Genomic DNA, 27,739 nt, shown 5'->3' on the forward strand with positions numbered 1-27,739 from the left:
CTTAGTTTATAAGACGGAAGGAAAACTAAGTGTGACAATGGCCACTTGCCCATATCTTTTGAACAAACTTTGACAGTTGCCTTTTTATGTAGGTGAATAATGGCTGAGACTTCACGTCTTTGGAAAATACCAGAGAATCCCCATAGGGCAGCCTTCCTGGTCTTCTGTGAAACCCCGACCTTGTGTCTACAGGCAAGTGACCAAAGGTTTCCTACTAAGGGGAAAAGTACCCTCCTCGTAAGTGGCAGCAGTGCCAGCTTACTTGGTTAAGACAGGATCTCTCGAGGACCGCACACTCAGGCTAGCAGAGCTCCAGTGACCGGCCTGCTTATGCCCCATGGGTGATGAGGCTACGCTGCCCTGAACTCTGTACTGAAGGCAGCTGTAATTCTAGTCTCTGATCATTTCTTGAGGAGCACTGAAACTATTCTGGTGGATTAAGGTAATAGGTGCTTCTTTTTAAAGATGAGAGAGAGACAGAGTGGGAGAGAGAAGTCGACACTTGGTGGCCACTTACATGACAGATGGGATTTTAGCTTCAGCTGTTCTGTTGAAGAAGAGAAGGAGAGCTTCTTTCTGCTGCTGTTTCTGTGGAAAGAGAAGTCTGGGGTTTAAAGTCTCCCACTCTGTGAACCCTGGGATAAGCTGACATAATTACCACCGCTCTGAGCTTGACAAATCCTAACACCCGTTTTCAGAGCTGGGAGACCCTGACTCATCCACTCAGTTTGGCCAAGCTGTGGGAACTGTAGGGATTCCATAGTTTGTCATCGGACACGTGGGATGGTAGGTACCCTATCACCTCCCAGGAACTGCTGTGAACAGCCAGTGAGACCAGGAACATGAGAGCCCCCGGGAAACGTGTCAGGCAGGGTTCCCCCATCCACACAGGCTCACATGATCAGCTGAAATGCACCGCCCCCCCTTGGGAAGCTGTGTGAACCACGTCCTACAGTCTGCTCACAAGTTGTTCCTTTTTGCCTTCCCCTTTTCCTCTGCCACATTGTGTCCATACCCAGATGACCAAGCTTACTCTGGTCCAAGACTTACTGAATCAATTCCAACTGACCCCAACTAGTCTATTCTAGTATCATCTCAAAACGGCCATTCACGTGTTTTTTGGCCTCACTCCCACATAAGGTCACCGACCTCCCAGGAGAAGAAACCATGTTTTCTTTATAGTTGGCATCTAAATAAATATTAATCGAGAATTTTAGCACAGGAGAGGCACAATAGAGTTTCATCATATTATGAGATAACATTTACCATCACTCTGGGTCCCCAGAGATGACACTCTTACCATCACTCTGGGGTGGCCCTCTCCTTCCACTGGCCAGAATGGATTACAGATGCTCCTAGATTTTTTGTGCGCAGGCCCCGTGAGGCCAGTGACCGACACAATAGCTTCTTCAGGTAACAAAGAAGTGACCCCACAATAATAACATCCATGGCCCTGACTTGTTAGTAACTCAGGAAAGCGGCCAGACAGGCTGTACCTCAAACAATCGACACCACAGACGGTGGGACAAGCTGCCTGGTCAAAACAGCTTCCTGCCCCTTATCAGTATCTTTCCTCTAGGGCTTGATGAGAAAGAAGGACGATAACCTGGGGATGGGGGGGTTGGGCACTGACAGGGGAGTGGAGCCATGTCACTATTGTGGCAGTGTTGGCCACCGTCCCTTCTGCCTTGTGACACAGGTCCAACTGAACCAACTTCCTGAGAACTCTTGTTGGAGATGCGACTCCAAGATGGTGTGTCTTCAACCTTCTCAGCTATAGACCCAGTGTAGACTCTGATGAAGCTCTGGACACACACCTTTCGCTTCTGGACAAAGAGCTCACAGGCGTCCTGAGGTCCATTCACATCCCCTCAAAGGGTCCCTTGCGGCAGGCCAGGCCCTCTAACATAATGTAGACCCTGGCAGGATACGCCAAAGGGACAGAGCCGGACTTCCAGGCGCTGACCACCTCACCTGCTGTGGGCCTGCCTCAAGCAGACGGCACCCTAGTTGTCCTGGCTTCACGCTGACTCCCGTACCCTTTGGAGACCCCCACTGCTCCTGTCAGGTCCTTCCTTCCATTCCCACTCACTCACTCCACACCTGCTAAGCAGAGAGGGGAGGACAGAACATGGACATGTGGCAGGGAGCACTCTGAGAAACCTTGCCTGTTTGAGACTGGCCACCAGGAGCTGATGAGGTGTGGGGAGCAAACATTTTTATCACACTTGGTTTTGGGGGTTGGTCCACTGGGCACCTGCAGGGATGACCACCCATGTGCCCCAAAGCCTGCCAAGGGCGCCTATCCATCCCCATGTCCCAACGACTCACTCCTTCACATCTACCAAAGCCCTACGTAAACTGCTTTCTCAGTGTCGTTACTTAGAAGACTGAGCTGAAATAACCCAAACCTCCAACTCAAAATGATGCAAAATTGTAATACGGCCTTGGGAAAATAACACATACAGTGCTTTAAAACAACACTTAAGGGATCTCTGGGTGGCGCAGCGGTTTGGCGCCTGCCTTTGGCCCAGGGCGCGATCCTGGAGACCCGGGATCAAATCCCACGTCGGGCTCCTGGTGCATGGAGCCTGCTTCTCCCTCTATGTCTCTGCCTCTCTCTCTCTCTCTGTGTGTGTGTGACTATCATAAATAATAAATAATTTAAAAATAAATAAATAAAACAACAACACTTAAGGGCAGCCCGGGTGGCTCAGCGTTTAGTGCTGCCTTCGGCCCGGGGTGTGATCCTGGAGGCCTGGGATCGAGTCCCACGTCGGGCTCCCTGCATGGAGCCTGCTTCTTCCTCTGCCTGTGTCTCTGCGTCTTTCTCTCTGTGTGTCTCTCATGAATAAATAAATAAAATCTTAAAAAAAAAATAAAACAACACTTAACAGCACAGAAAAATGTTCATGATGTGGTTTTGTAAACTGTTTTCTTCCCTACCTGATAGATGTTTACAGGGTACCCATTCAGCTTTTAAAAATGTTACTTATATATGTAAATTACATATATATATATATATGTATGTATACATAAATATTTTCAAGCAAAATACACGTACATTTTACAGAAAAATGACTCAAATGATATATGCCAAAATTTTATGATATAAAAGATGGGTAGTTCTTCTTTACAGCATAGTAATAAGAAACACTAAATCGATGTTACTTTTAAGAACTTTTCTACAGTATTTTTAATGCAAGAGAGATCAAGAGTTTGATCTTAAGAAAAGCCCAAACCTCTCCAAAACGGAGTAGACACAATACTAGTCCATTAATGATCTTCCTTCTTTTGCCAGTCATGGGCCAGGAAATTTTAAATAACCTGCATTCTTTGTTCCCGGACTTTTACTAAATTAGATCCACTGGGGTTTTGAATTTATTATTTTTTTTAATGTTGGAATTGGAATGTATTGTCAAACGGCAGAAGGGTGAACTGATACTGTCACCAGGAAGTCTGCACGGACTTGTTCCATTTTTCTGCTCCTGGTCTTGCTGATCAAAAAATTACTATAGACAAAAGAGGATTAGAGTCAGCTTTTCTTAGCCTGTGAAGAGATATCTATTATTTCAGCTGAAAATAAGAAAAAGCTTTCCTTGTACATTATATTTTATAAATGGGCTGCTTCGCCTTGGCTTCTGTGATTTAAAGCTTTTTAAAAAATGGCTTCTCCCACAGGGGAAGACGTGAGGGAGCAAAGAATCACTTCTTGACAGGTTGGCAGTGCTTTGCTGGAACCACCATAATGCACAGCATGCAGGGAAACTTCGTGTTACAAGTAACTTAAAAGTGGGAGGGGCGACATTCTTAGACTCACAGGCCATCCTTACTTGCCTAAGACCATAAAACCACAATCCCCCATTTTAACTTTTTCAACTCAGGATTTGGAAGAGATGTCAATGGCCACCTGGTCCCACTCCCGGCTGACACTGGCTCCCCTTCCTGAATTAAGGGAGGGTATTGCCTTGGATCAGATCCACAGTTGCCAGATGTACCACATAAGTGGCTTTGGAGTAAGAAAGCTTCTGGCAGTCTAAAGGGCCAACCTCCTAAGTTCATTTTCTTCTTGAATGTTCCATCATAAAAATGAATTTACGTTAAAGAACAGAAAAGGGAACCAATTTATCAAGGATTTATCTTGTTATGGGAAAGAATCTAGTATCTGGCCTCAGCGTCTTACTGCAGGTCATCTGTACCAACTCAATTTCTCTCTTTTAGGGACAAACTCCTATTTTTCTAAGATGCCAAGGAAACAAAGCAACTCCCAAGCACTGGACCTGAGAAGAGCTCTAGGTTCCTTCTCTGCTGGATTCTTGAATTACACTGCAGCCTAGGTTTTGCATAATCTGCACAACAGTGTTAAGACTCTGGGGTGAAGAAGTAGGGAGACCAATCACCCAACAGGATGGACTCAGAGCAACTGACACAGCCCTTAGGTACATTTCCAGCACCAGGCATATGAGGCAAGTCATGACTCCCCTTTTTAGGTAAGAAGATATCAAAACATCCCAAAGAACTTAAGGGATTTACACAGCTACTGCAAGTTATAAAAATACCCAACATTCCTGATTTCCATAGTTTAGCCTACTAAATTTCACATTATTGCCTGTGAACTCAGAAATCAAAACTCCAAGCTGTATCTGAAATCATCTTTAGAAAGAGCCCCCTAAAGTAAGGCGAGGGACTACATAACCTGGCAAAAAAATTCTCAAATGTTATTAAATCTTGCTGCACTAAGTTAAAAATTCCCATACTTCTTTTTCTCCTTAGCCATATTGCACAATTTACAGTTGCCCCTTGGCCACTCAATGCGCTGTCCCTCCTCGATTCAAATGCCCACTGACCACTTTTTCTGTTGTCTACATGGGCTGTTCTCTGTCTGGTTTGGGAGGGGGACCAGGTACAGGTGAAGAGGTTCTCCGGGAGAATTCCACAAAATACCGATAGGCTTACTTCCACCACACGCACGAGGAACTAAAACGCAGAACATAAACACTCAGATCTTTGCACCTAAAAACATCCTACATCTGAATTTTCCCATTAATATATTTGCCATACTTGTTCATTGGTGTTCTTGATGGCAGAATTCACTCGTGGGCAGCAGTTAGTAAACATTAAAGATTTAAGAGAATTATAAGAAAAAGCTTAAAACTGAGAAAGAGAATTTCCACTCAGGGGTGCCTGGCTGGCTCAGTCTGTTGAGCAGTTGACTCTTGATTTTGGCTCAGGTCTTGTGAGATCAAGCTCCATGATGGGCTCTGCACTCAGTGAGTCTGCTTCCAATTCTCATTCTACTTCTCCCTCTGTGCCTGCCCCCAGCATGCTCCCCTTCTCTAATAAGTAAATAAATAAATAATAAATAAATCTTAAAAAAAGGGGGGGGAGAATTTCCATTCACTGAATTTTTTCTCTAGAAATCGGAAAAAGCCAACTGACAGTGATTTTAGTAACAGAGCATCTGCTTCTGCTCATGTTCTGCTGAAATACAGGTGGAGGACCATTGGTCTGTATGTATATCCACTTCGATGTTAGAGAACTTTGTTGGAAAATCCAGAGCAAAAAGATTATGGCTGCTCATTTCCTCCAGACTACCCAGATTATTACATACATGTACAGCAGAAATTAAATACAGCTCAACAACATACTATACTCTTGTGTCTTAAGAGTTACCCCACTGGTCTTACTCTTAATGTGGTAAAATAACACAAAAAAACTCCATGCATCTGTCTCTTGTCATTCTTATTTATTTTGTGCTCTCCCAGAAGGCTGGGATCTCATCTTGATCTAAGTTTCTTTATGCAGGGTAATAACAAGCCCAGATAATACTTTATGATAATGTCAAAAAATGTCAACGACTGTTATTTTCTTGGCAATGAAAACTGCAGGGTTTTATCCCAAAAGGACAGAAGTGGAGCTGGTGTAAATTATTTTACAGCACTTAGCACAGTGTGACACTAAAGACAGATAGGAAAGTGTTTTGAAAAGATAAAACCAACATAGTGGAAAAACCTTAAAATATAGGGGTAACAGGCTTGGTTACAGCCTCAGGTCTGCCATGGAGCCGCTGTAAGACTAAGTAAATCACATTCTCTGCGGGCCTTAGTTTCCCTTTCTGTAAAATGGGGATGCCAACTTCTTGCCAACTGTAAGTAACTGTTAATAAGAATTAAGGGTTAAGAGAATTTGAAAATGCTACTTTTGTTGTATGTCAATTTGTTATTTTGACTAAAAGAGGGTTAACATACGCATCAAATACACCTAGAACTAGCTTCTGTTACTAGACTGTTACTAGACATTCTCAAAATATACTAAATAAATATAAATTCCAACTCTCTTTGAGGGATTCAGAACATACATCACCATTCTGCAGTTGCCATGGGGTTTATTTTTTACGACCAACTGTCAACAGTGATCTGATCTACATGTGTATAAAACCACAAATTAGTAAGAGATTTTGGAAGCAGACAAGGTAGGCTGAGAAATGGCATGGGCTCAGCATCCTTGCCCAGGAGTGTGGGAAGAGGTCATAGCCCGGCAAGCTCAGAGAACCCTGGGTAACCCCTGCAGGCCCACTCCCGAGAAGGAACAGCTCAAATTCCCAATCCCCATCTCAAGCCCCAGACTCACAGTTTTGTCCATGGTGGTCATTTCCTTGGCCACGGCGTCCAGGGCGGCTCTGGCCCTGGTGCTGATCCGGCCGGGGGCAATGATGACCATCTTGCGCTGCTTGGGTGGGAGCTGAGCGAGGACATCACACTTGAGGCGTCGCAGCATGACCGCTTCCTCCAGCAGGAGCTTCAGCTCGCCCAGGTTGGAGGAGCCCGAATAGTCCCATCCCCAGGGCTGCTGTGGAGAGAGAACCAGGCCACAGTGCCCGTTAGGTTCTCCCAGGTTCACGTTAACCAGGGTGGGACCTCAACCTGCTCACAACTTTCTCTTCCCGTGGCTTTGCTCAGAGAACTTCAAGTGGCTCTAAAGGATGAATAAAACCTCATAGGATAGAGATGGGAACAAGGAAGGAAAAGAGAAAAAGAAAGTCAGGAATAAAGCAACTAAAAACCACTATCTCGGCATTCTACATGCCAAACTTCCGAGCAGCAAATGCAAGATGCTGAGAGGGCTGGTGTCCATTACATTTAAAAACAAACAAGACACTCAGCTTGTCAGACTATTCCTGTATTCTAAACAATGAAATCACATCTTCCCTGGGGCTTATCCTAGAGTCCACTGCACATTGTAACAAGTCCCGTGTTCAGTAATATCTCTGCTTGAGGAGATGCATTGAGATTTAAGAGGCTGCTGTTCATTTAAAACAGGCTATCCCGGCACAGCCGAGAGCAGTGAGATGAACGCAGCGTTGCTGCAGTTGGTGGAACTAAAGGGAGGAACCCAAAGCACAAGCTTTTGCCAGCCTGGCTGAGACCAGAGGCAGGTTTTACGGTACCCAGGCGGTCCTTCATAAAAATGGTTTCTTCACTTTGTAGTTCATGGGAGGCAATGAGCAAGAATATCTATTCCCGGTCCCACAACTAGAGAAGATGTCAAAATGAAAACTGTACCCTTCACTAACACTTACTCGAAATAGAACTGACATCTACAGTCCCGCAGAAAATGCAGGAACCAGGGTGTCTGCTGCCTTATGTTTCCTAGCTGCTTGTCTCCCTTCCTGCCTCAACCTCCCCTGGATCATGAGCCACCTCAGGTAGAAGGTAGGCTTGTTCATTTTCAAGGGCCAGTGGACCTAGTCTCTAATTGTAAAGACATGGCGGGTGTCCTATAAACCTCTGCTAAATACAGAAATAGGAAGAGATGGTCAAAGGCAGAGAAGTAAAATGATCAAAAACGGCTTCTTCTTTAAAAAAATACTCTGAAATCAACTGGCAGTTCTCGGCAAATGCCTTCATGCAATGGGGTTGAAAATGAACTCAGCAAGGGGCATTTTCTTCAGTGGCTTCTCTCAACGCAAGAAGCTGGTCAGTTTAAAAAAAAAGAAAGAAAGAAAGAAAGAAAAGAAAAGCAGCCCCTACCCTATGGGCTGCATTAAATGAAAATCATGCTGGGAACAAGCAGATACCATAATTAATTTGGATATCATGCTCCTGTGCCAGCTTTTAAGCTTGTAGGTTAAAATCTGTGATACCAAAGATTTAAAATGTGGAAAATTAACAATCCAACAAACTTATATTGAAAATTAAAAAAAAAAAAAAAAAAATTTACCGAGGAGCAGGCCCTGGACGAGGTGAAAGGATAGGAAGGCATGGTCTACGTTTGTCTTCCCGGGTGTTAGTGGGTGGGGGGCACACTGAGAAGGAGAGAAAGGACGAATCTAATAAGGATGGCATGAGGACTGGGGAGATGGTGGATGAGACTGGGGGCACAAGAAGGGGCAGCCTGGGGGTAAAGCTGACGAATTCTGTCTTCAGCCCCTACCATCACTGGCTAAACATTACACCATGAGCCCAGATAGTCCAAGAAGAGAAGATCCTTCTCAGAAAGTAGGTCATTTGCAAATAGGACAGAGGCACAAATCACTCATGAAGAGTTTTGAGGGATCATGACAACCATGCAGATTCTAATCTGGATTGGTCCATGGGGAAAGTGCACTGCAGATTTTGTTAAGGAAGTGTATGGCTTTAAATACATTTAATAACAGAAATTTCTTGCCTCAATAAGCAGCTAAAAATGGTTTGCAATTAACTTTCCAAAGCACTACAATTTACATTATAAGTACTTTGTTTAAACGTTAAGTGGATATTTTTAAAGTACTTGAAAAGTTTTTTGAAAAAAGTATTTAAAAACTAAGGCAGACAATCTTATTTACATCACAAACTTGCATAGCAAGGCTTTTTCCTCAAGATGGCATGCGTAATGAGTAAGCAACAGCCATTTCTCCGAAGTGTCAGCATCTTCGATGCAAATAGTAGCTCAGTATATTTGCCATTTGATCACGAAACAGGACTCCTTAAGGTCTGAACTAATGAGGTCTCAGAGTCGGGCTGGAGCCTCTGTAGCAGGTGCGTGCCACCCGCAAGAAGGCAGTCAGGCGTAGCTCTGGTTGTGGCATCAAGGTTTACGAAGTTACAGCAGAACAGCTGGGGAAAAGGAGAAGTGATTGACACTTGAGAGAGGGGCCAGGGTTTGGTGTTCTAATTCAGGGCCACGTGGGCCCCCGTGGGAGCAGAGTTTAGGAGTTTTAGAAGTCTGACCTTGCCAGACGAAGGCCTGCTGCTGAAAGATAAATTCATTGCCCCAGCAATTTCAAAGATAGAGATGAGAAAGAAAAATTGGTAAATCTTTCTTTCCTGCAGTTTTTCTTCCAGAGTCCAGGTCAGAGAGAGCTAAGCTACTAGGGGGAGTGGGAAGAAGATGTCAGCCAGCCCAACCTGCCTCCCAACCATCCTGGTCAGCAAGGTCGCCAACCGGGCCTCCCGCTTTCTGTCCCCCGTGGCCAACCAAGACCCTGGCACACCAGCAAACAGAAGAGTGGTGTCCTACTGGCGGGTGCCACGACCACAGACAAGAAGAGAGAGGACATCATGGAGGCTCAGCTCAGGAGCCTCCTCTCTGGAGGAGGACAGTGCCCCATGCTCAGCTGGCTCGATCAGACTGATGAACACTGATGGATTCAGTGGCCCACCAGGAGGACTGGTGAATGATATAACTTAAACATCAGGAAAATGTCAAGTTTCTCACTTAGAAAAGTAACCCATCTTGGTGTATGTTATCTTCCAGTCATATATGAAAGACAGGAGGGGGAAAGGACAGAGGAAGAGAGAGGGGGAGAAAGAGAGAAGGAATGAATGAATGATGGGGAAAATTTTGCATCCTGCTTTTTTCCCAACACTCTTGTATTTCCCCATGTCATTAAATAAATCTTTCAGTTAAAAAAAAATCGAAGTTTTAGAAATCCAGGTTTTGACTGCAATGGCACTTGCATTTACAAGCTCCTTCTGCCGTTTCTGGGAGACTGAAGGTGTGCAGGCTGTGGCCCCAGAGGCACCTGCCCCATTGACACTGTATGTCCACAGATAACCTGTAAGTCAGAGGCCTAATGAGCAGGCACATTTCACTGTCACGAGTGGACATTCTGACCGTTGAGAACCCAGCTCCAGATCACACTCCGCTCCACCTGTTTCGAGGCCTCTGTTGTCTTTTCCCCAGCTGCACCCCTAGCTCACCTCCCTAGCTTACCTCCATGCCCTTCTCAGAGCTCTATGCAAATATGCATCAGCCATGGTCCCCTCACTGGGAAACACTACCCTGGAATCACCATAAGCACAGAAACTAGGAAGGACTATCCTTATCCTCAAGGACATTTGAAGGTCAGAACTAGCAGCAAAGCAGGCTGAAAATCTGGATCTGGCTCCCTGGGCAGTGTGCTTCTGATCATACCATAGCCAAAGAGAAGCAACAAAAATCTAAGGGTCAAAATCAGGGTGAGGGCCAGGTGGGGAGGAGGGGAGGAGAGAAGAGAATAAATACCCGCTTGGCATCACAGTAGCGAAGTCCAAAAGCATGAAACTGAGGGAAGAAAGTTGGCCTGACCCCGATGATCTGGGTGTAGAGCTCTGCGGGCCGGGACATGGCTGGTGTGCCGGACAGCAGGATCACTCTCTTCGCAACCTGGAAGACAGAGAGCCAAAGGTGCTGAGAGCACACGACGAGCACATAGGGAATATCCCAAATGTCCTGCTGGGATCAGAGCTGGATGCCCCACCCCCTGGAATGTTGTACCCCTGAGAGCACCGTCACTACCTGGGCACCCTGACCGCTGGCAGTTCTCCAGTTTACTCCTCTGGAAACCCAGGGAGATCTAGTTCCCAAAGACACTACAGGTTGGTCTCACTCCAGATCCCAGTGTGGCCCATACCTGGGAAATCTAAGCAGAGGTACTGTGGCCAGAGAAGAGGAGCATGTTCTGAGAACCTCACGGTGTGACTCATGTAAACAGTTGGACACCACCACCTAGGCTGCCCTTGTCACATGTCCCTACATCAGGACTTAGCACATTATACTGAATTCCACCTTTTCCGTCTCCCTTACTAGACTACAAGTGTCTTGAGACCAGAGCTGTGTTCATCTTTACCTTCTGTAGCATGGTACCTGCGACAAGGTAAGCAATCAGCAAATGTTCACTGTAGGCTGGAAACTATACAGCTAACCAGGGTCCCTAGGAAGATAGAATTAACTCAAAGAATTCAGCATTGGAAGAGGAAGTGGGACTGGGGGAGAGAGCAACAGCTCTGACCCTCTCCTAGAGGGGATCTCTGATATCCAAGTTGAACTCCCTGGTCAGATAATGACACTGAGGACCAAACCCTTCTCATGGCCACGAGAAAAAGTCAGGGGCACCAGCACACACAAGCCTCTACCCGATTTTCTTTGGAGGGAAAAAAGACAGTCACTAACTCAGCTGCACAATGCTTTGAGCCCAGGGCTCCCTGACTTCACTCATTTTGCAGTTAATAAGGACTTTAAAAAGCAGGACCTATTTCCATTTACCCTAAATTCAGCCCAGGTCTGCAGCAGCCTGCTCAGCAGTGCGGAGGATAGAAATAAATGGTGGATTCCAATGATGGACTCCAGGTTCCTCATAGGCCTGACACCAGGCTGACCCGAGGAGATGTGACCGAAATATCCCACGTCTTACTAAGGTGGGAAAGAGGATGAGAATAAAGGAGACACCCCCACTGTTTTAGGCCACGGAATGGCCCCAAATTCCTGGAGGTAAAAATCCACCTGGGCCCTGGGAAGGAAGCCTACCAGGGAGCTCAGTTGTCTAGAAACACCTTGTTAACCACTGTAACCTTGAGTTAACAAGGGGAGCATAAGGCAATGGCATGCAATAAATTACCAAGGGGAGGAAATTAGGTTTTCAAATGGATAAGCTGCCTCATGAAAATAAATAAATAAAGGTACAACACAGGGAAGAAAAATGATTCTTTGTAAATATACAATATATACAACTCTCAAGATGCACTTTTGCCCTCTCAGTGATTGCCAATACCTAATTCCATTATGACAGGAGAGCTATGAATTTCTCCAGCTATAATTTTCCACAGTTCAATTACCCAGGCTCCTAATTTCCTGCACGGTTTAATGCAGACTCATTAAAATAACAATGAGCTTCTTGAATGACGTCTGTAGCATCACTTGCCTTGGCTCAAGACCATTTCAATGAAATGGGGAAAATGAGAAGTCTTATCAATAAGAGAAAATCGCCCTATCATCCCAAACCTATTGCCCACATTGCTGCTGTTGTCCTGGGATGGAGCCTGGGCAGAGACAGCTCACAGATCAGGTGATGGAAAATAACTCCCAGGTTCTCGGTTGGGTATTTACAGGACGGAGTTAATTCAGAGGCCATTCTCCCAAATACTGTCCAGACAAGCAGTGATGACACCGTTGAAAATGGACATTTGTGGGTGTTTAAAAAGCAAAGGCAGCATTATGGAGGAAGAGAAAGGCCAGCTCTGAAAAGAAGGCAGAAGAGCGTCCTATCTGTTCTGGAATGATTTAGCCTGCTCCCTGTCAACACTGTCACCCATGCAGCCTTTAATCCTGCCCAACTGCACAGGATTTATGGGTCACCCTCCACCTCGGAGAGCCTCCAATTTAGAAAAACAGAAATGAATAAAACTAGGTACATCAACACTAAACTGAACACTTCAGAGTCAACTCCTCCGGCTAACGAAAGAGAATGGCACCCAAGAAACCCATAGTGGAGCAACGTAAAAAAATAATTTCTTTGTGATGTCTGAGAGAAATTTTGTCATAGGAACAGACACTGCAGGGGCAGATCACCTTCAAAGACCGAAGTACCATACGTCATGGCCAAAGCCTGGCTAAAAATCCATCAAAAGGAAACAAATCTATTATGATAGATTTATACAATACTCTTTGTAAGAATGAGGCCGAGTCATCTGAAATGAGGTGGGATGATTTCTAAGACATACTATTATGAGAAAAAAGGTAGGAGCAAAACAGTGGTTGTACAACACTCTAGGGAGGGAGGAAAGAAACACACGCGCCCATGCTTACCTCAGCACAGACTAAATTTTACAAGTAAACCTGAGAGTCTGGTAACTCTGGCTACCTTTGAGGACAGAAATCAAGGAGTCAGGGGCCCAGAGGTGGGAGAGTTACTTTTCACCATACACACTTTTGAATATATCATCTACTTAAACTCCTTTAATGAGAAAGGAAAAAGAAAAAGCTCATATATTTTAGGCCACTACTCTCACCTCATCTAACCAATCCACAGAAATGTAAAAGGAGGGGCACCTGGGTGGTTCAGTGGTTGAGCGTCTGCCTTCGGCTCAGGTCATGAACCTGGGGTCCTGGGATGGAGTCCTACATCAGACTCCCTGCATGGAGCCTGCTTCTCCCTCTGCCTGTGTCTCTGCCTCTCTCTGTGTGTCTCTCATGAATAAATACATAAAAATCTTAAAAAAAAAAAAAAAAAAAGTAAAAGGACTCTACTCACAGAAAAAGAGAAATTGCTATTTATTAGGGAGGGATGGTGGGATTCTGAGGGCTTTTTCCCTCTAAGGAAATAATTGAAAAAAAAAATTGAAAAAAAATTGAAAAAAAAAAAAAGAAAGAAATAATTGAACACTGGTCTGACAATAAAAAGCACTGTAAATCAAAGACAAACTCAAACACATACCTCACTGCTCTAAAGCAAGAGATTGACAACCTTTAAGTTAGAGTCTCATGGAAAGGACTGTGGGATTCGGGTCAAGCGGGAATAAAGACGGTTATGCCTGGCCACACTGGCCTTCAGAAGCAACCACTGAAAAGTGAAATTTTGACCCAGTAACTCTGTGTAGGAATTTGTCCTAACAGGTCAAAGTACACAAGGTACAAGTACATGATGATGGTCACTTGCAGAATTATCTCTAAGAGCAAAACGATGTCCAACAGTAAGGGTTAAATTATGGGATGCGCCCATATGCCAGAAGGATCTAGAGTCATTAAAAATTATGACTTTGCCCTACAACGGACGTGTTAACGGTGGTTTTTCTCTGTTGAAGGGAATTAAGGTGATTCGAATCTTGTTCTTTTAGCTTTCTGTCTTGCCTCCTTTAACACATGTGTACATCAAAAATATAACTACCTTGCTTAGTCACTCAAACCAATAGTGCTGTGGGGGAAGAAAGATGTCACACTTCCTAGGGAATAACGACACCAGTTTTCTACAACCTAAGCCACACTCGCCCCGCGTGTGCCTGCTGTCACTGCTCATGTTCCCCACATTTCTGGGAAACGATCTGACGTGGCTATCTCACAGACTGTAGGATATAACCTAATTACCTATCATGCACGTTTGCCGAACGTGTCTCGAGATATTAATTATGAGACTACAGTTCTAGGAGATGTACTGGTTAGAGGAACAATCAAGTGGTACTAAATTAGGCCCTTACGTGGCTTTTCAAAGGCATATTTTAGTTCTTTCAATTTTCCTCTTGTTCTGAAAATACTTAGATTCACCTTCTTGGAGTATCTAGATCAGTGGTTCTGATCAGAGATGGAGAGGAGTGATCTGCTCCTCCCAGGGCATGTTTGGCAACGAATGGAGGTAATTTCGGTTGTCACCACTGGTGGGATCAACTGGCAATTAGTGTGTAGAGGCCAGGGATGCCACAAAACCTCCTACGGCACACACAGGACGGCTCTGCACAGCAAAGAATGACCCAGCCCAAAGTGTCAGTAGTGCTGAGACTGAGAGACTCTCATCTAGATGAAAATACAGCAGAGGGATAAAAGGTCATAATGAAAGTGCATAATGCCTCAGCCCCACCTCCAAACTTACCACCAGTCCAGAATCCTGTGAAGTCAACATTACAGATAAGAGGGACTTCAAGACCCTTCCACAAACAGCAGGCTATGTTTGTGGGTCCTATCTTTAAGTGTTAACTCATCCAAGTTCTATAGCAAACGCAAAGTAATCTATACTAGTTAACAGCTTAAATATTTCTCTTAAATGTGTCAATTTGAAATATCCCCATACTAAAGATAGAAATACTGCTTTAGGGCAACCCTGGTGGCTCAGTGGTTTAGCGCAGCCTTCAGCCCAGGAAGTGATCCTGGAGACCTGGGATTGAGTCCCGCATTGGGCTCCCTGCATGGAGCCTGCTTCTCCCTTTGCCTGTGTCTCTGCCTCTCTCTCTCTCTCTGTCTCTCATGATTAAATAAATAAAATCTTTAAAAAAAAAAAAAAAGAAGATTTAAATACTGTTTTAAAAGGTCTGGCCCAGAAGCATATATTTTGGAAACAAGTATGTAGTCCAGCTTGCCTTGCTGGGCAACAACTGCATGAACAAGATGGTTGCTCAGAAGCTTTCCTACTGGGGAGCCTGTGTGGCCTCAGTTAAGTGTCTGCCTTCTGCTCAGGTCATAATCCCCGGGTCCTGGGGATCAGGTCCTGGGATGGAGCCCTGCATCGGTGGGTGCGTGCTTCTCCCTCTCCCTCTGCCCCTCCCCCTGCTCATGCTCTCTTTTTCGCTCTCAAATAAATAAAGAAAACTTTTTTTCCCATCTTCTTTAAAAAGAAGTGTTCCTACTGTACCTGCAATGATAGAGCCTATCTATTGCACAGCTTCTTCTAAGCAATCAGGAGCACAGATTTAATCCTAACACATACCTCACTGCTCTAAAGCAAGAGATTGACAACCTTCAAGTTAGAGTCTCGTGGAAAGGACTGTGGGATTCGGGTCAAGCGGGAATAAAGACGGTTATGCCTGGCCACACTGGCCTTCAGAAGCAACCATTGAAAAGTGAAATTTTGACCCAGTAACTCTGTGTAGGAATTTGTCCTAGTATTAGGACATTACAGTATGGCTGTAATACGAGAACCGCAGTACAAAAGATCTGTTAACATGTTTCAAAAGAAAATATATTGCAGCTTCCCAAAAGAAGGGTCATTGCTCTGGGAAAAAACATTTAAGTGTGTCCATAAATATTTATAGGTAATGTGAGCAGAGGATCAGGATTTTTAAGTTTGGAGCACAGGGCATAATCCTGCTTTGGAAGACACATCCTGTTACTTGCTATTCTTAAGACAAAACAAAACTTGAAATGAGCAGGCAGTTGTGCTTTATGAGGAAGTTGGAAAAATTAAGTTAATTTTCGAATGTTAGGATGCCTGGGTGTCTCACCGGTTGAGCATCTGCCTTAGGCCCGGCGTGACCCCAGGGTCCTGGGATCTAGTCCCACATCGGGCTCCCTGCATGGAGCCAGCTTCTCCCTCTGCCTGTGTCTCTGCCTCTCTCTGTGTCTTTCATAAATAAATAAAATTAAAACAAAAAAATTTCTCAAGTGTTAATAAGTTTCACCAACATTTAGCATATTTGTTTTCCCTAGTTTAAGTACATTTAAAGCTTCCTTTTAAGCAACAAACGCTGCAGTTGGAAAGTGCTGGCACAACACAAAGGCTGCTTTAATAAAGCACAAGACAAACATATACTTTTGTTTGCTCAGTCTACATAAACCAAAGTAGATTCTCCCCTGTGGGAGATTTCTATCTGGTTATAAGAGAAAAAGCTACTTCCTAATAGTACTAGTTTCCCCCAATATTAAAAAAAGCTCACCATAGAAAAATGGAAGGAAATTTGGGGGCCTCCCACCGTCTGGGATAGGAGGGCTGGGAGTGTGGGCCAAGCTACACTATGTCCACATTGCTGCCTGCTCTGAAGCCAGGGCTCAACCAGAGCGGTCAGGCCTCAGTTGAGACCATCAGAGTAAGGGGTGTGGATGGCTGACCCTCTCGTTAGCAAAACAGGCTTAGGGTGGCCACGGGAAAGGGCATCAGCTTAGGAGGCACACCTCAGCTTTCCCAATGCTTCTTGCGGATACCTGATGGCCTGGTCCCAAGCCTGGATGGTTCTTAGCACCATGAGAGCTCTGCCCCGACCAGTGACTGAGAAGACAGGCGGTTTCTCCTGAGCTGTTCAGAGGGCATGCTGCTGGCGGCTCCCCTCTGCCTTGTCCAGGAGCCTGAGGAGGACCTACAGAGCAGTCCCCATCCAGCCTGTGACATTCAATATTCAATAGGCCTTCATCTTTGCGAGACAGAAATGATTGCCTCAAGCATCAGTTCCTTAGCAGAAGTTAGAGAAAAATGAGCCTGGCACTGGAGGCCTACCTTCAAAGGCCGATGTCAATGCCTGGACCCTGTGCAAGATACAGCAGGACCCCAAGGCTGAGTGCGCTCAAGCTCCCAGCCTATTCTCCACAGGACTCACCTTGAGGAGGGGCATGGCTGCGCGGCAGCGGGCAGTCTTTATATTCTTGAGGAAGTGAGACTCATCCTGAAAAGAAACAGTCACACAGGTGAACAAGGCCAAATCCTGAATGGAGACAGAGCCCATGTGAAGCTTGACCCTGGCACGGCATCACATTGAGGACGCCTCCCTTAGCAGTTTCTTGTTCAAGGAGACAGCTGTGGGCCTTGGTGAGGACCCAGATTCTGGTGCTGCTTCCCCACTGTATTCTGGGCGAGTCATCTTTTCAGGACAGTTTTCTAACTGTTAAGCAGGATTAGGGACTCTCTGCCCGGCTCCCCTCTCAGATGGCACTGAACGAACTGCAGAGGGGTGGTTTGCTGGTCAGCAAGACGCGCCTCACGTCTGCGCAGCGTGACGCCAGAGCGACTGTCAGGTTTACAACATGGAGTTTGATTTATTTATAGCTCTGCATTCTATGCATAAATAAACTAGAATATGTCCTATTTTCTGCTCATTTTTTAAAAAAAAATTTATCTTTTTTTAAGATTTATTTGGGAAAGAAAGAGTATGCAAGGGGGGAAGGGCAGAAGGGGAGGGAGAGAGAAACTCAAGCAGATTCCATGCTGAGTATGGAGCCCGATGCAGGGCTCGATCTTACGACCCTAAGAGAAGACCTGAGCCGAAAACAAGACTGTGCCACCCGATGCCCCAAAGATATTACTTTTAAGTAATCTCTACACCCAACATGGGGTGCAAACTCAAAATCAAGAGTCACATCCTCTACCAACTGAGCCAGTCAGGTACCCATATCGTATTTTCTAAAGGCAAATGAGTAACTAATATAACCTTAGTATCTGGGGCAGAAATTTCTATTTTGGTACACATTCAAATTACTTGCTACATACCTGAGCACCCACGGCTCTATAGTGCTAGTTTCTCCATAAATAGAATGGGTAAAACACCACTACCTAACTTGTCAGGTTGCTCTAAGTCTTACTGGGCTAGAACACACAAAAAGTCCTTCGAACAGTCCTGCCACTTAACTCAGCACTCAGTGGTATCGGCCACCCCACGATGGAGATCCCAGGGGATCCCGGCTCTATCTCCAGAGGTGATCTGTAAGAAACCTCCCGTTCCATTTCAGCTATGATGAACCAAAACAGACCTCAAAAGCACAATGGAGGGCAGTGCAAGATGAACCCACAAATGTCAGAGTATCTACTCCTGGAAACCCAGGGTGTAACACTCTTACTCCTGTCTGACGATGAGCCCACATGACAGCCAGGAAGGAAAGGGTTTACAGTGAGAAACAGCAGGAAGAACAGAGGATGCGGAAGGGAATGGATCCTTTCAACCAATGGGCTAAAATGTGCCATTATTATAACCACAAGGAATGGCTTACACGTGAATTCTCTTAGACATCTTAGAGCTGACAATTTATTCCTTCCTATAACGTTTCTCTGAAATCAGAAGACAAGGCTCTTAAATAACTGAAGACAAACCAACATGGGTGGTGAGCAGCTTGCCAAAAATCATATGGCACGTTGAAGTGTTGAGTCAGAAACAGAAGCACATGAATTCCAAAGCCAGATGCAGTCCAGCTTTGATCAATGACGCCCCATCCTGCTGGCTTCACGCCTGTGGGCAAATCACGGGACACCGCTCTCCTCGTCAGTTCCAGCAGTGGTGAAATGGGACATAATGTCTGCCTTAGGGGCCACTGGGACGATGGGGAATTACACCTAAGGTACCTGACACAGGAGAGCACTCAAGAAACGACGGCATTATTCTTCCTACATGCAGTAGAACCATCACCATCATCCCAGGATACTTCTTTTCATGTTTTCATTTCACATGTATACTAACAGTTTTTCAAAGCACACCTGAATTTGTGCCAAACCAGAAATGACTCCCCCAAAGACTCATTATCCTTCCAGCTGTGGACACATATAAACATTTACGTTTCCTTACGCTAAGAATAAGAACATGGTATGGTTCTCACATCTGAGTCATGAGACTAGATCACTGAGGCCAGCAACTGTGTCTTCTTCCCTTCTCTGAGCTCCCAATACTTGGTTCACACAGCTGTGAAAGCACTAACGTGTATTCTAATTATCTACGAATGTTGTCTGTCCTGGGGGACTGTGGTATCTCGGAGCACGGGGTGAACTTTCCTCCACACCCTCAGTGCACAGCACTGTACAGGGTGTGGGGCTGGTGCTCAACAGTTGGCCAGACACGTGGATGAACGAGCCTCCCCCTACAGCCAGGCCCGTGCTGAGAAAGCCCCAGGCTCTGCTGCAATCGTGTTGACTTTTCTGGGCCTCTTCAAAAACGCATTCCTTTCTCTCCTTTCTAGCTAAGATATGCACTGCACATTCTGAGCATCAGAATTTGGGAAGCCACTGTCAGCAGAGGATTCTGTTTTTAAGAGAAGGAAAAATACCACGGGCTTTTAAAATTCACACGTCTGAATAAAGAACCTTTCGTGTCATCCAAAGGCACTGGGTTCCCATTTTTCCAAGAGGAAAAACCAGGATAAACCTCCACTGAAAATCATCTACTGTGCTCTGTGGCCCTGAACGTCTATCAGTGGTGACCTGTACCAGGGGTCGGGGGGCTGCATGCCTTTTCCTAATCTTTATTTGTAAGCCAGATGAATACCCTGAGTTCCGCCAGCTGGCTGCCACCAGGTCTCTCTGGACTTTCCTTACAGACGACTTGAGTAATGAAAAGAAGGGAAGCCAGTTAAATGAAAGATATGCTGTTATACCTGGGAGCAGAACTTGAGTAAAGCCTACTTAAGGAAAACAAAACAAAACAAAACAAAATTCAACTAGAGTGAAAAGTACAGCTGGCCCTTGGCGCAGGGGCTAGGGGTGCGCAGCCCCCCAACCTTGTGCAGTCAGAAGTCTGCATATACTTTTGATTCCCCCAAAATTTAACTCCTCACCCAGCAGCCTTACTGATAACTTAGTCAATTAGCACGTATTTTGTATGTTATAGGATTACTTACTGTATTCTTCCAAAAAAGTAAGCTAGAGAAAAAATTATGAAGAAAATCATAAGGAAAACACATTTATTGTACCGTGCCATATTTATTGAAAAAAAAAAAACCTTGCCTATGAGTGGGCCCATGCAGTTCAAACCCATGTTGTTCAAGGGTCAGCTGTACTTTCTTGGGGTGGGGGAAGAGGGAGTGTCTTTATATTGGTTGGGGAAAAAAACTTCCTATTTGAACTGTGTGCCTGAGCCACTTGGACAAGAGGGCACTGGATGAAGGTACATGCCATTGCTGTCCAGGCCGGCGGCCCAGATGTCCACGCTGGCCTCCAGTCATGACCTCACGCCGGAGAGACGGGCTGCAAACCCCCAGCTCAGGCCTATAAATGCCACTTTTCAAAGAGCTCCCCGGGAGATTCTAATATGCAGCCGGGGTGGAGAACTGCTATTTGAGATGAGTGAAATGTCGGTTTCCCACAAGATAAAGACAGTGATTTTCTATTCTCCTAGAAACAGAGGGAGGCTCCGGGAGATCACAGACATGAAAGTTCTCAGGGCTTTTAAGAAGAAAGTTTCCCCAGAGACGAAGTACTTAAAGACTTTGCCAAGTCACTTACGATGATGACAACTTTAAAAGGGGTTTTTAGCTGTTTTTCTAACTTGCTCAGAAGGTCAAAACTGACAATGTTGACCAAGCCAGCTGTCAGGCGGTCCTTGCCGGTCACCACGACATTGATGCGCTCCGGGCTCAGAGATGGCAGCCACCGAAGGAAGGCCTGGGGAGGACAGGGGAGAATGAAACCTGGGGGATGCGGCCCGCAGCGGCCAGCTGAGACCCCAGCCCGCCCACCAACGACACTCTCTCAGTGGACAACGTGAATGCTCCCCAAGAAGCGAACTCGGCGCCTTTCTCTCCACATCCGCTGTATTTGCTGGTGCCCTTGGGCCCACGAACAGTGATCACCTCCTCTGCGCTCCTCCCATCCGCTCCTTCACTTTCCACTCACACGACACTGGCTGCCTCTAAGCAGGCGCTTGTTGGCAGTCACTGTGGTGTCTGGATCTCAGGACTCAAATCTCCAACAGACGCTGCAAGTTTCTGCAGCGAGAGGATGACTCTTTCCAAGAGGAAGTTTATAAAGGAATTTTTAGCAATCCCGGTAGATACCGAAGATACTGATAATGACAAAGGTACATATTGCCTGCTCTCTCTCATGCCATCCCTAGCCCAAGCCAGGGCCTAGAGCCAATGCAAGGCCACCAGGTGCCCATTTATCAGTGGCTGGGTCCCCGGGCTCACATTCTGGTGATGGCAAGGCCTGGTTCTTCCTCCAGTTTCGGTCCTGCTCATAACTAAGTGAATACCTGATTCTTTTTTTTTTTTTTTTTTTTTTTTGAGATTTTCTGAGCGTGCTGTGGGAACCTAACACACACCAAATAAATATGTGTTCAACTGTTCGCTTCTGGAGGCAGGGGCGGAATTCAGGTCACAAGGACAGGGAAAAAAAAATGAGGTATTGTTATGATGCACATTTTTACAGTTTTGCTTTCTCTTTAGCTGGAAGGGCATGGCCGGGCACCAGGCTGACCAGCTACAGGCAGAGTCGCCTCTTCTCCACAAGTGGCTCGGGTGGGGGCTTAGTAAGAAGCTAACGTGTGAGGGGACAGACAGCTGCTGTGAGTAGCAGAGAGCTGCGAAAAGCTACAGACGGTGAATGAAGTCTCCTCTCTCCACCAAGTTTGCTTCTATGGGTGTTTATTGATCTCACAGGGCAACTCTGACCCCTGGATTTATGATAAACAAAGCTCACGGCTGAACGCTAATAGAGTGTTCACGTCCGGTTCCTCAGACATAAAAGTACCTGGTTGACAGTGAGCATCCTGCCCACGCCACCATCTGCAGGGTCACAAACCCTGAGCCAACCACTCAGGAGATGCCCCTTCAAGGTCCTATAATGCTTCCAACTGCCAGTGAGCCTGCTGCTTCCCCTCACTGAGGTCCGGTCTGTCATCTGTAAGTGGGGTTAACGTTGACTCGCACAGCTGCTACAGGATTCAGGGAAATAAAGGAGGCAGTCATTTTGGAACATGAGGTGCTACAGATGAGGGGTGTTAGCGGCAGGGGCACACGAGGTGCTCAGGAAGCATCTGCTGCCAGATGGAGGCAAGTCTGAGCTCATAACGCCTCTTCCCTAAAGGTATAACCCGATTCTAGGTCAGAAAACCAGGCGCCTAGCCTCAGAAGGCCACCTCCTTCCTCTCCCTTCCTCCTTCAGCTGACCCGGGATCTTTTAAAGCTCCCCGGGCCCATCCCCAAGTTGTTATCTGATTGCTTTGATGCTGAGGACACTTCCTGAAAATCACCACACACAGAGAACTGACCTGCTCCCAGGTGAAGCGCACAGATGATGGTACCACCACCAGGAGCGGCCACTCCTTCTGGTAAAAGGCCGCAATGCAGATGGCTTGGATGGTCTTCCCCAGGCCCATGTCGTCAGCAAGCAGCAGGCGGCCTCTCTTCGCTATTGCAAAACTGAAAGCAGACGAGGGGAGGACAGTGGCATGGCACATCTATCGGGGGTGGTGGCTAACCCGCCATCAGGCCACCATGTAAAGCGATACGCGTCACTGGATGTGGGCCACTGCAGTATGCGCCACAGGCCCTGCTCCCCCAGAGAGAGAAGACAGGAGCCAATTAGGGGACGGCATTACAGTAATATTAGTAACACCGAAGAGTCAAAATAGGGACAATGTGGAATGGTGGTCAAAAGGCAGAGAGGCTCTAGAAGACGACCGGGTCACGGAAGCCAAGGGAGGAAGCTTCCAAGAGAGGCGGCCCCCTCAGCCCAGGGCAGATGAGACCTGGGACAGTAAGAGAGGGGCAGGCTGGCAAACAGCCCCTGAATAGGGGCTGAGAGGTCGGCCTGGAGGGGAAGGGAAGAAAGATGGTGGCATCAAAATCAGGTTTTCTCGAGGCCAGAGAGGACATTTATGCACAGGGGCGAAGAGAAGGAGCAGGCCATGACAGAGGACACCGCAGAAGCAGACAGGCCGAGGGGACGACAGTGCCAGGGTGTCTACCAGGGAGCACCAGCCTCAGCGGCTTCTCCTCCACCAGAGCCCTCAGGGTCCCTCAGGCCTCCAGTGTGACAACTCCTGCTGATGCGTTGGGAAGAAGGGCACGTTCTTCTACTCTCCGGATGCCCGACTGGCCTGGGGGGCATCCCAGGTCCATGCTTTGCAGCTGGAGTGATCTCACCCCCCACCCCTTGCCTCAGCCGTGAGATGGGAATAAAAGGCCCTGCCCGGAGGCTGTCGTCAGGGTTGAACAGAGTTCACGTGTAAAGAAGGCACTGACAGCAGTGCCTGGCACCTTCCTAAGTGCTGGGGAAGTGTTTCTCTTATAACCACTATTCCAGAAGAAGAGAAAAATAATCAAGATGAACACTAAAGACGACTTGCTTGACTCACAAATGAATCAGTGAAAAGGGAAAAGGATCCCAAGTGCCAGACGTCTGGTCTCTTGTTCCAAACACCAGCCCTCTTTCATCTGAATTCTGGAAAAACTGATTATTTGCTCAGAAACCTGCCAATAAGCCCATCATCAACTAGCTCTTTTTCTTTCCTTCTCACAGAGCCAACCAAGGCTGCAAGTCCAGCCTCTGATCGGCACTGGGTATGGCTGACGACCATTCCAGGCTGCATGGTCCTGAGTTGCCTGGAAGTGGCATTCCTGCCCTTCCAAAGCCAGCGCTCAGCAAAGGTGGAAAAGTGAGTGGCGCGTCTACAGGTGGCAAGAGCCAGCTTTCCCAGGCTAGGCAGACAACACACATCATGCCATGGCACCGCTCTACCCCTCAGCGGCCACGGTGGCCTACCAGGGGAGCAGCTTCCCCTCCACACCCCCTGGGGCCACGGCCACGATATGCATTCAGTGGCACAGAAGGGAGCCCAGTGAGGTGCCACCCCACTTCTCTGACAGATGTGGCCTCTTCTTGCCACACCTGCTTTGGTTAAATCTTCTGGACTACTTCCAGGTCCAACCCTCCACACAGATGGATGGGGAAGGCAAGGGTGAAAAGATTCATTTTTTTAACCTCACTTTTGAGTTTACAAAACTGACGGCCAGGGCGGCAGGGGCACCTAAGCAACAAGCCATGGAGAGGACCTGCTTCAGCCATTCACAACGTCCCTATGGTTTGGTCCATCCGGGCAATCTCAAAGCAGAACAGACCCTTGAATTTCGTGATCTTTCCTTTTGTCCCTGCCTTGAAGTAGCCCAACCAAGGAGCAAAGTGGCCAAAAATGGGAACACAGGAAACGCCTTCATAACAAAGAAACACAGAGCTGGTATAACACTCCTGCACTCCTCATCACAAAACATGGATTTCAGCTCCAGTTCCACTCCTGGAAGCTGAGTGGCTTCAGGCAGATGACTGCCTTCCTGGGTCACCTGTTAAAAGGGACCTTTTAGATATTAGAGGAACTGGATTTATACCAACGAGACTTTGCTCCCTAAATTTAAGGGTGTTTTCACTGTAGGTCTTATAAAACCAACATGGAACTGACAGCCCTTTTTCCTCAACACCAAAATCCTCCTCTTCAGAGAATGAAAGTCAAAATCTGGATTTAACTAGAAAGTTCTTGAGAAACGCTGCAAGTACCACTAGCGTTTCCGAGCCATAGGGAAAAAGATGGAAGCTACTGGCCAGGCTCTGGTTCTGGCACACAGAACCAGACAGATAACAAAGCGTGTGATCGAAGACAGATGGAACTGGGAGGGAAACCGAGGGAAAGGGTGTGAGCTGAGCTGGGGCCACGGGAAGGCGGGGAGGTGTGACTGTGCCCAAGCCGCAGAACACAATCCTGTCAGAGACAGCCTTTCCCAACCCTCAGGAGCAGGTGGCCTGTGGGCAGGCTGTCTCTCCGTTCACCGGGTCCCTTCCCCCGAGGCCATAGCCCCAACCACACGCCGAATGACAGATGAAGCTCTTACTGTCTCTGGACGGCCATCCCGACCGCCTCTTTCCTCTCCTTGACCTCCAGTATTTTCATTAAAAGGCAAGTTCAAACCTGTCATTTGGCCTCTCCCAAGAAGCTCTGGAGAACAGGACAGGTTACCACATGGGCTTCTCTTTTGTTTATAATAAGACCACCCTGACTTTCTTGGAAAACCCTCACCTCCCACTCTCAGTTCAAGTAACTCAGTGGGCGGGGGGCGGGGGGAGGAAGCTATCAGCTGGCGCCAGGGGTGGGCCTGTCACCCAGTCTCACCACTTAGACCCCCAGCCTCCAGGCCACAACGACTGGTCCCGGCATCGGTGCCAGATTTCAGGTCCCACAGCGTGGGGCCCACCAGGTAAGAGATGCTTCCATTGGTCTGCTAAACTGATGGACGCAAGCCCTGGCCGCCACACCTGAGCACAGCAGGCTGAGAACAACGCAAACTGAGGAGAAATCCGAGCCACCAGTGCGGAGACTTCTGATGAGATCTTTGGAGAGCCTTGGCTTTCTACCACACACACCGAACAACCTCTTTTCTTGAACCTCAGTTGGGTTTCTGCACACCTGCAATCCAGAGTCCTGATTAACTCATGGAATTTGAAATCATCAGGCTTTGCTTACAGCACACCTGGCTGTCTAATGCCCAGATGTATCGAAATGTCCAAGAGAGATGAGGGTTCTTAAAAGAGGGAGCATCTGAACCCAGTCTATACTGAATGATTGTGAGGCAAGGGGAAGACCGGAGAACCTACTTGACTCCTGCTCTCTGGAAGGGCAGCAGACTGGACACGAGCTTGGGGTCCACTCCAGAAAGGTCAGCCTCGGGGATGGGTTGTGTGAGGCAGGGAGACGTCTTCTCTAGCTGTGACGCGAACGCCAGGGTGAGGGTCTTGGGCAGAGGATCCAGCTGAACTTGTGGAAGGCAGCGCACCCTCTGGACTAGAAGGAAGGATAGACGTATGTGAACTGGAGGGACAGGCCTACGAGGGCTAAGGACAGTGAAGGGGCTTTGAAACATGGAGCTCAGTGGCTGGATTTCTGCCGTGTGCCACCTTCTCAAAAACATACCTGGAGAGAAAACCAAGGGTTGGCAGTTGTGTCCTGAGCAAGTACATAAACCCAGAGAGCTGGTTTCCCCGCTTTACTCCTAACTTTCTACAAATAAAGAGGGAGATCACTAACGCCAGATTGATCTTCTACACTACACAGACCCCAGGAAGAACTGCAAATGTTTCTGTGACTGATTTTTTAACCTAAAGCAATTAAAAAAAAATTACCTTAGGATTCTTGCTCAAATAAATAAGGACCCAAGTTCTTAAAAATCAGCCCAGAAAGACCCATAAAAAAGGCAAAACACAGAATGGATGAATCTCGTTTCCATTCTCTTGATGTTCTCTTTAGGTTTTGATGTTCGAGAGTCAACAACTTCACGTTACCAGCTGCTGATGAGCAAGGGACCGGTGCTGTGCTCTGTTCAGAGAAGCTGTGAGGCGTTTCCAAGAAGTATTAGGAGGATAGGCTGTTTACAAACAATAGCAATGACAAAGGACAGAGTCCACGCTAAGGCCGTGAGGCCACGATGTAATAAAATACAAGTGCCCCTGTACCCTTGTGACCCTCTCTGTAAGAGGACACTGACCTCCCCTTGAGAGGGGAGTTTTACGGCAGTGATGTCAGTGGTGAAGCAGCTGACAAATCCCTTGGGGCGGAGGGGACCTGAGAGCACCCCACATATCCCTGAAAGCAGGTGTTGGCAAGCTAACACCCGTGGGCGAAACCTGCCTATTTTTGTAAAGAAAGTGTAACGGGAACACAGCCGTGATCATTTGTTTACGAACTACCCAGGGCTGCTGGCTTGCCACTTGGGCAGATTTGAGTAGACAGGAGATGGCACGGCCCACAAATAACCTTGAGTCTTTATTATCTGGCCCTTTATAAAAACAATTTACCAACCTCTGCTAAGCTCAGATTCTAAACTAAGAGTGACCATTCCTCTAACTCTTTCAATTAAAGCTCGTATTTAGGGGTCTTTCCTTCCATCTGTGCAGTTCCAGACCCCCTCCTAACATAACGGATGGGGAAATCTCTCTTCCATTCATATCCATTACCTCAAGTGGGAAAAATTACTTGGTATCTCTATAAAATAAAAGCAAATTAATTTTAATGACTTCCCCTTTTGAAGGCATTTAGCCTCGCCTGACTTTAAAATTAAGAGGGTAAGAAAAAGCCCCTTTATTTGATAAAGGAAGAGAAAAAAAAATAAATCAGAGATAATACAAATAAAAACAGGTAATTCTGGGGGTGAGAGAGAAACCAGTTAAAAATGAGACAACAGGCCTAGGCATCCTCGGTGGTAGGATGACCACCTATCTACTAATCATAGGCTGCTGTCCTATGGGTTGTAGCTTCCGAGATGTCCTTCCCTTTTACCATTTCCCTTTGAAAAACCTAATTGGAAGAATAACTACTGTTTGCAGATCTTTGGCTGCTCTTTATCTTTT

The 27,739-nt window shown here is 46.7% G+C and overlaps 1 protein-coding gene across 6 annotated transcripts in view; it reads right to left on the reverse strand.

The window, feature by feature from the left end:
* SMARCAL1 (SNF2 related chromatin remodeling annealing helicase 1) overlaps positions 1-27,739 on the reverse strand; it is a 62,470-nt gene that overhangs the window by 20,158 nt on the left and 14,573 nt on the right. For all 6 annotated transcript variants that reach the window (XR_013373015.1, XR_013373014.1, XM_077885213.1 and 3 more), the window contains 7 exons: positions 25,991-26,177; positions 22,617-22,767; positions 20,852-21,010; positions 17,250-17,315; positions 10,486-10,626; positions 6,631-6,849; positions 518-588 (listed from right to left, as the gene is read on the reverse strand). Coding sequence is in view for 4 of the 6 variants with exons in the window: in XM_077885213.1 (XP_077741339.1) it covers positions 518-588; positions 6,631-6,849; positions 10,486-10,626; positions 17,250-17,315; positions 20,852-21,010; positions 22,617-22,767; positions 25,991-26,177 (994 nt within the window). In the remaining 2 variants the exon portion in view is untranslated. The remainder of the gene's footprint in view (positions 1-517; positions 589-6,630; positions 6,850-10,485; positions 10,627-17,249; positions 17,316-20,851; positions 21,011-22,616; positions 22,768-25,990; positions 26,178-27,739) is intronic.

This window comes from Canis aureus, chromosome 36 (assembly GCF_053574225.1).
Source record: "Canis aureus isolate CA01 chromosome 36, VMU_Caureus_v.1.0, whole genome shotgun sequence".
NCBI classification, from domain to species: domain Eukaryota; kingdom Metazoa; phylum Chordata; class Mammalia; order Carnivora; family Canidae; genus Canis; species Canis aureus.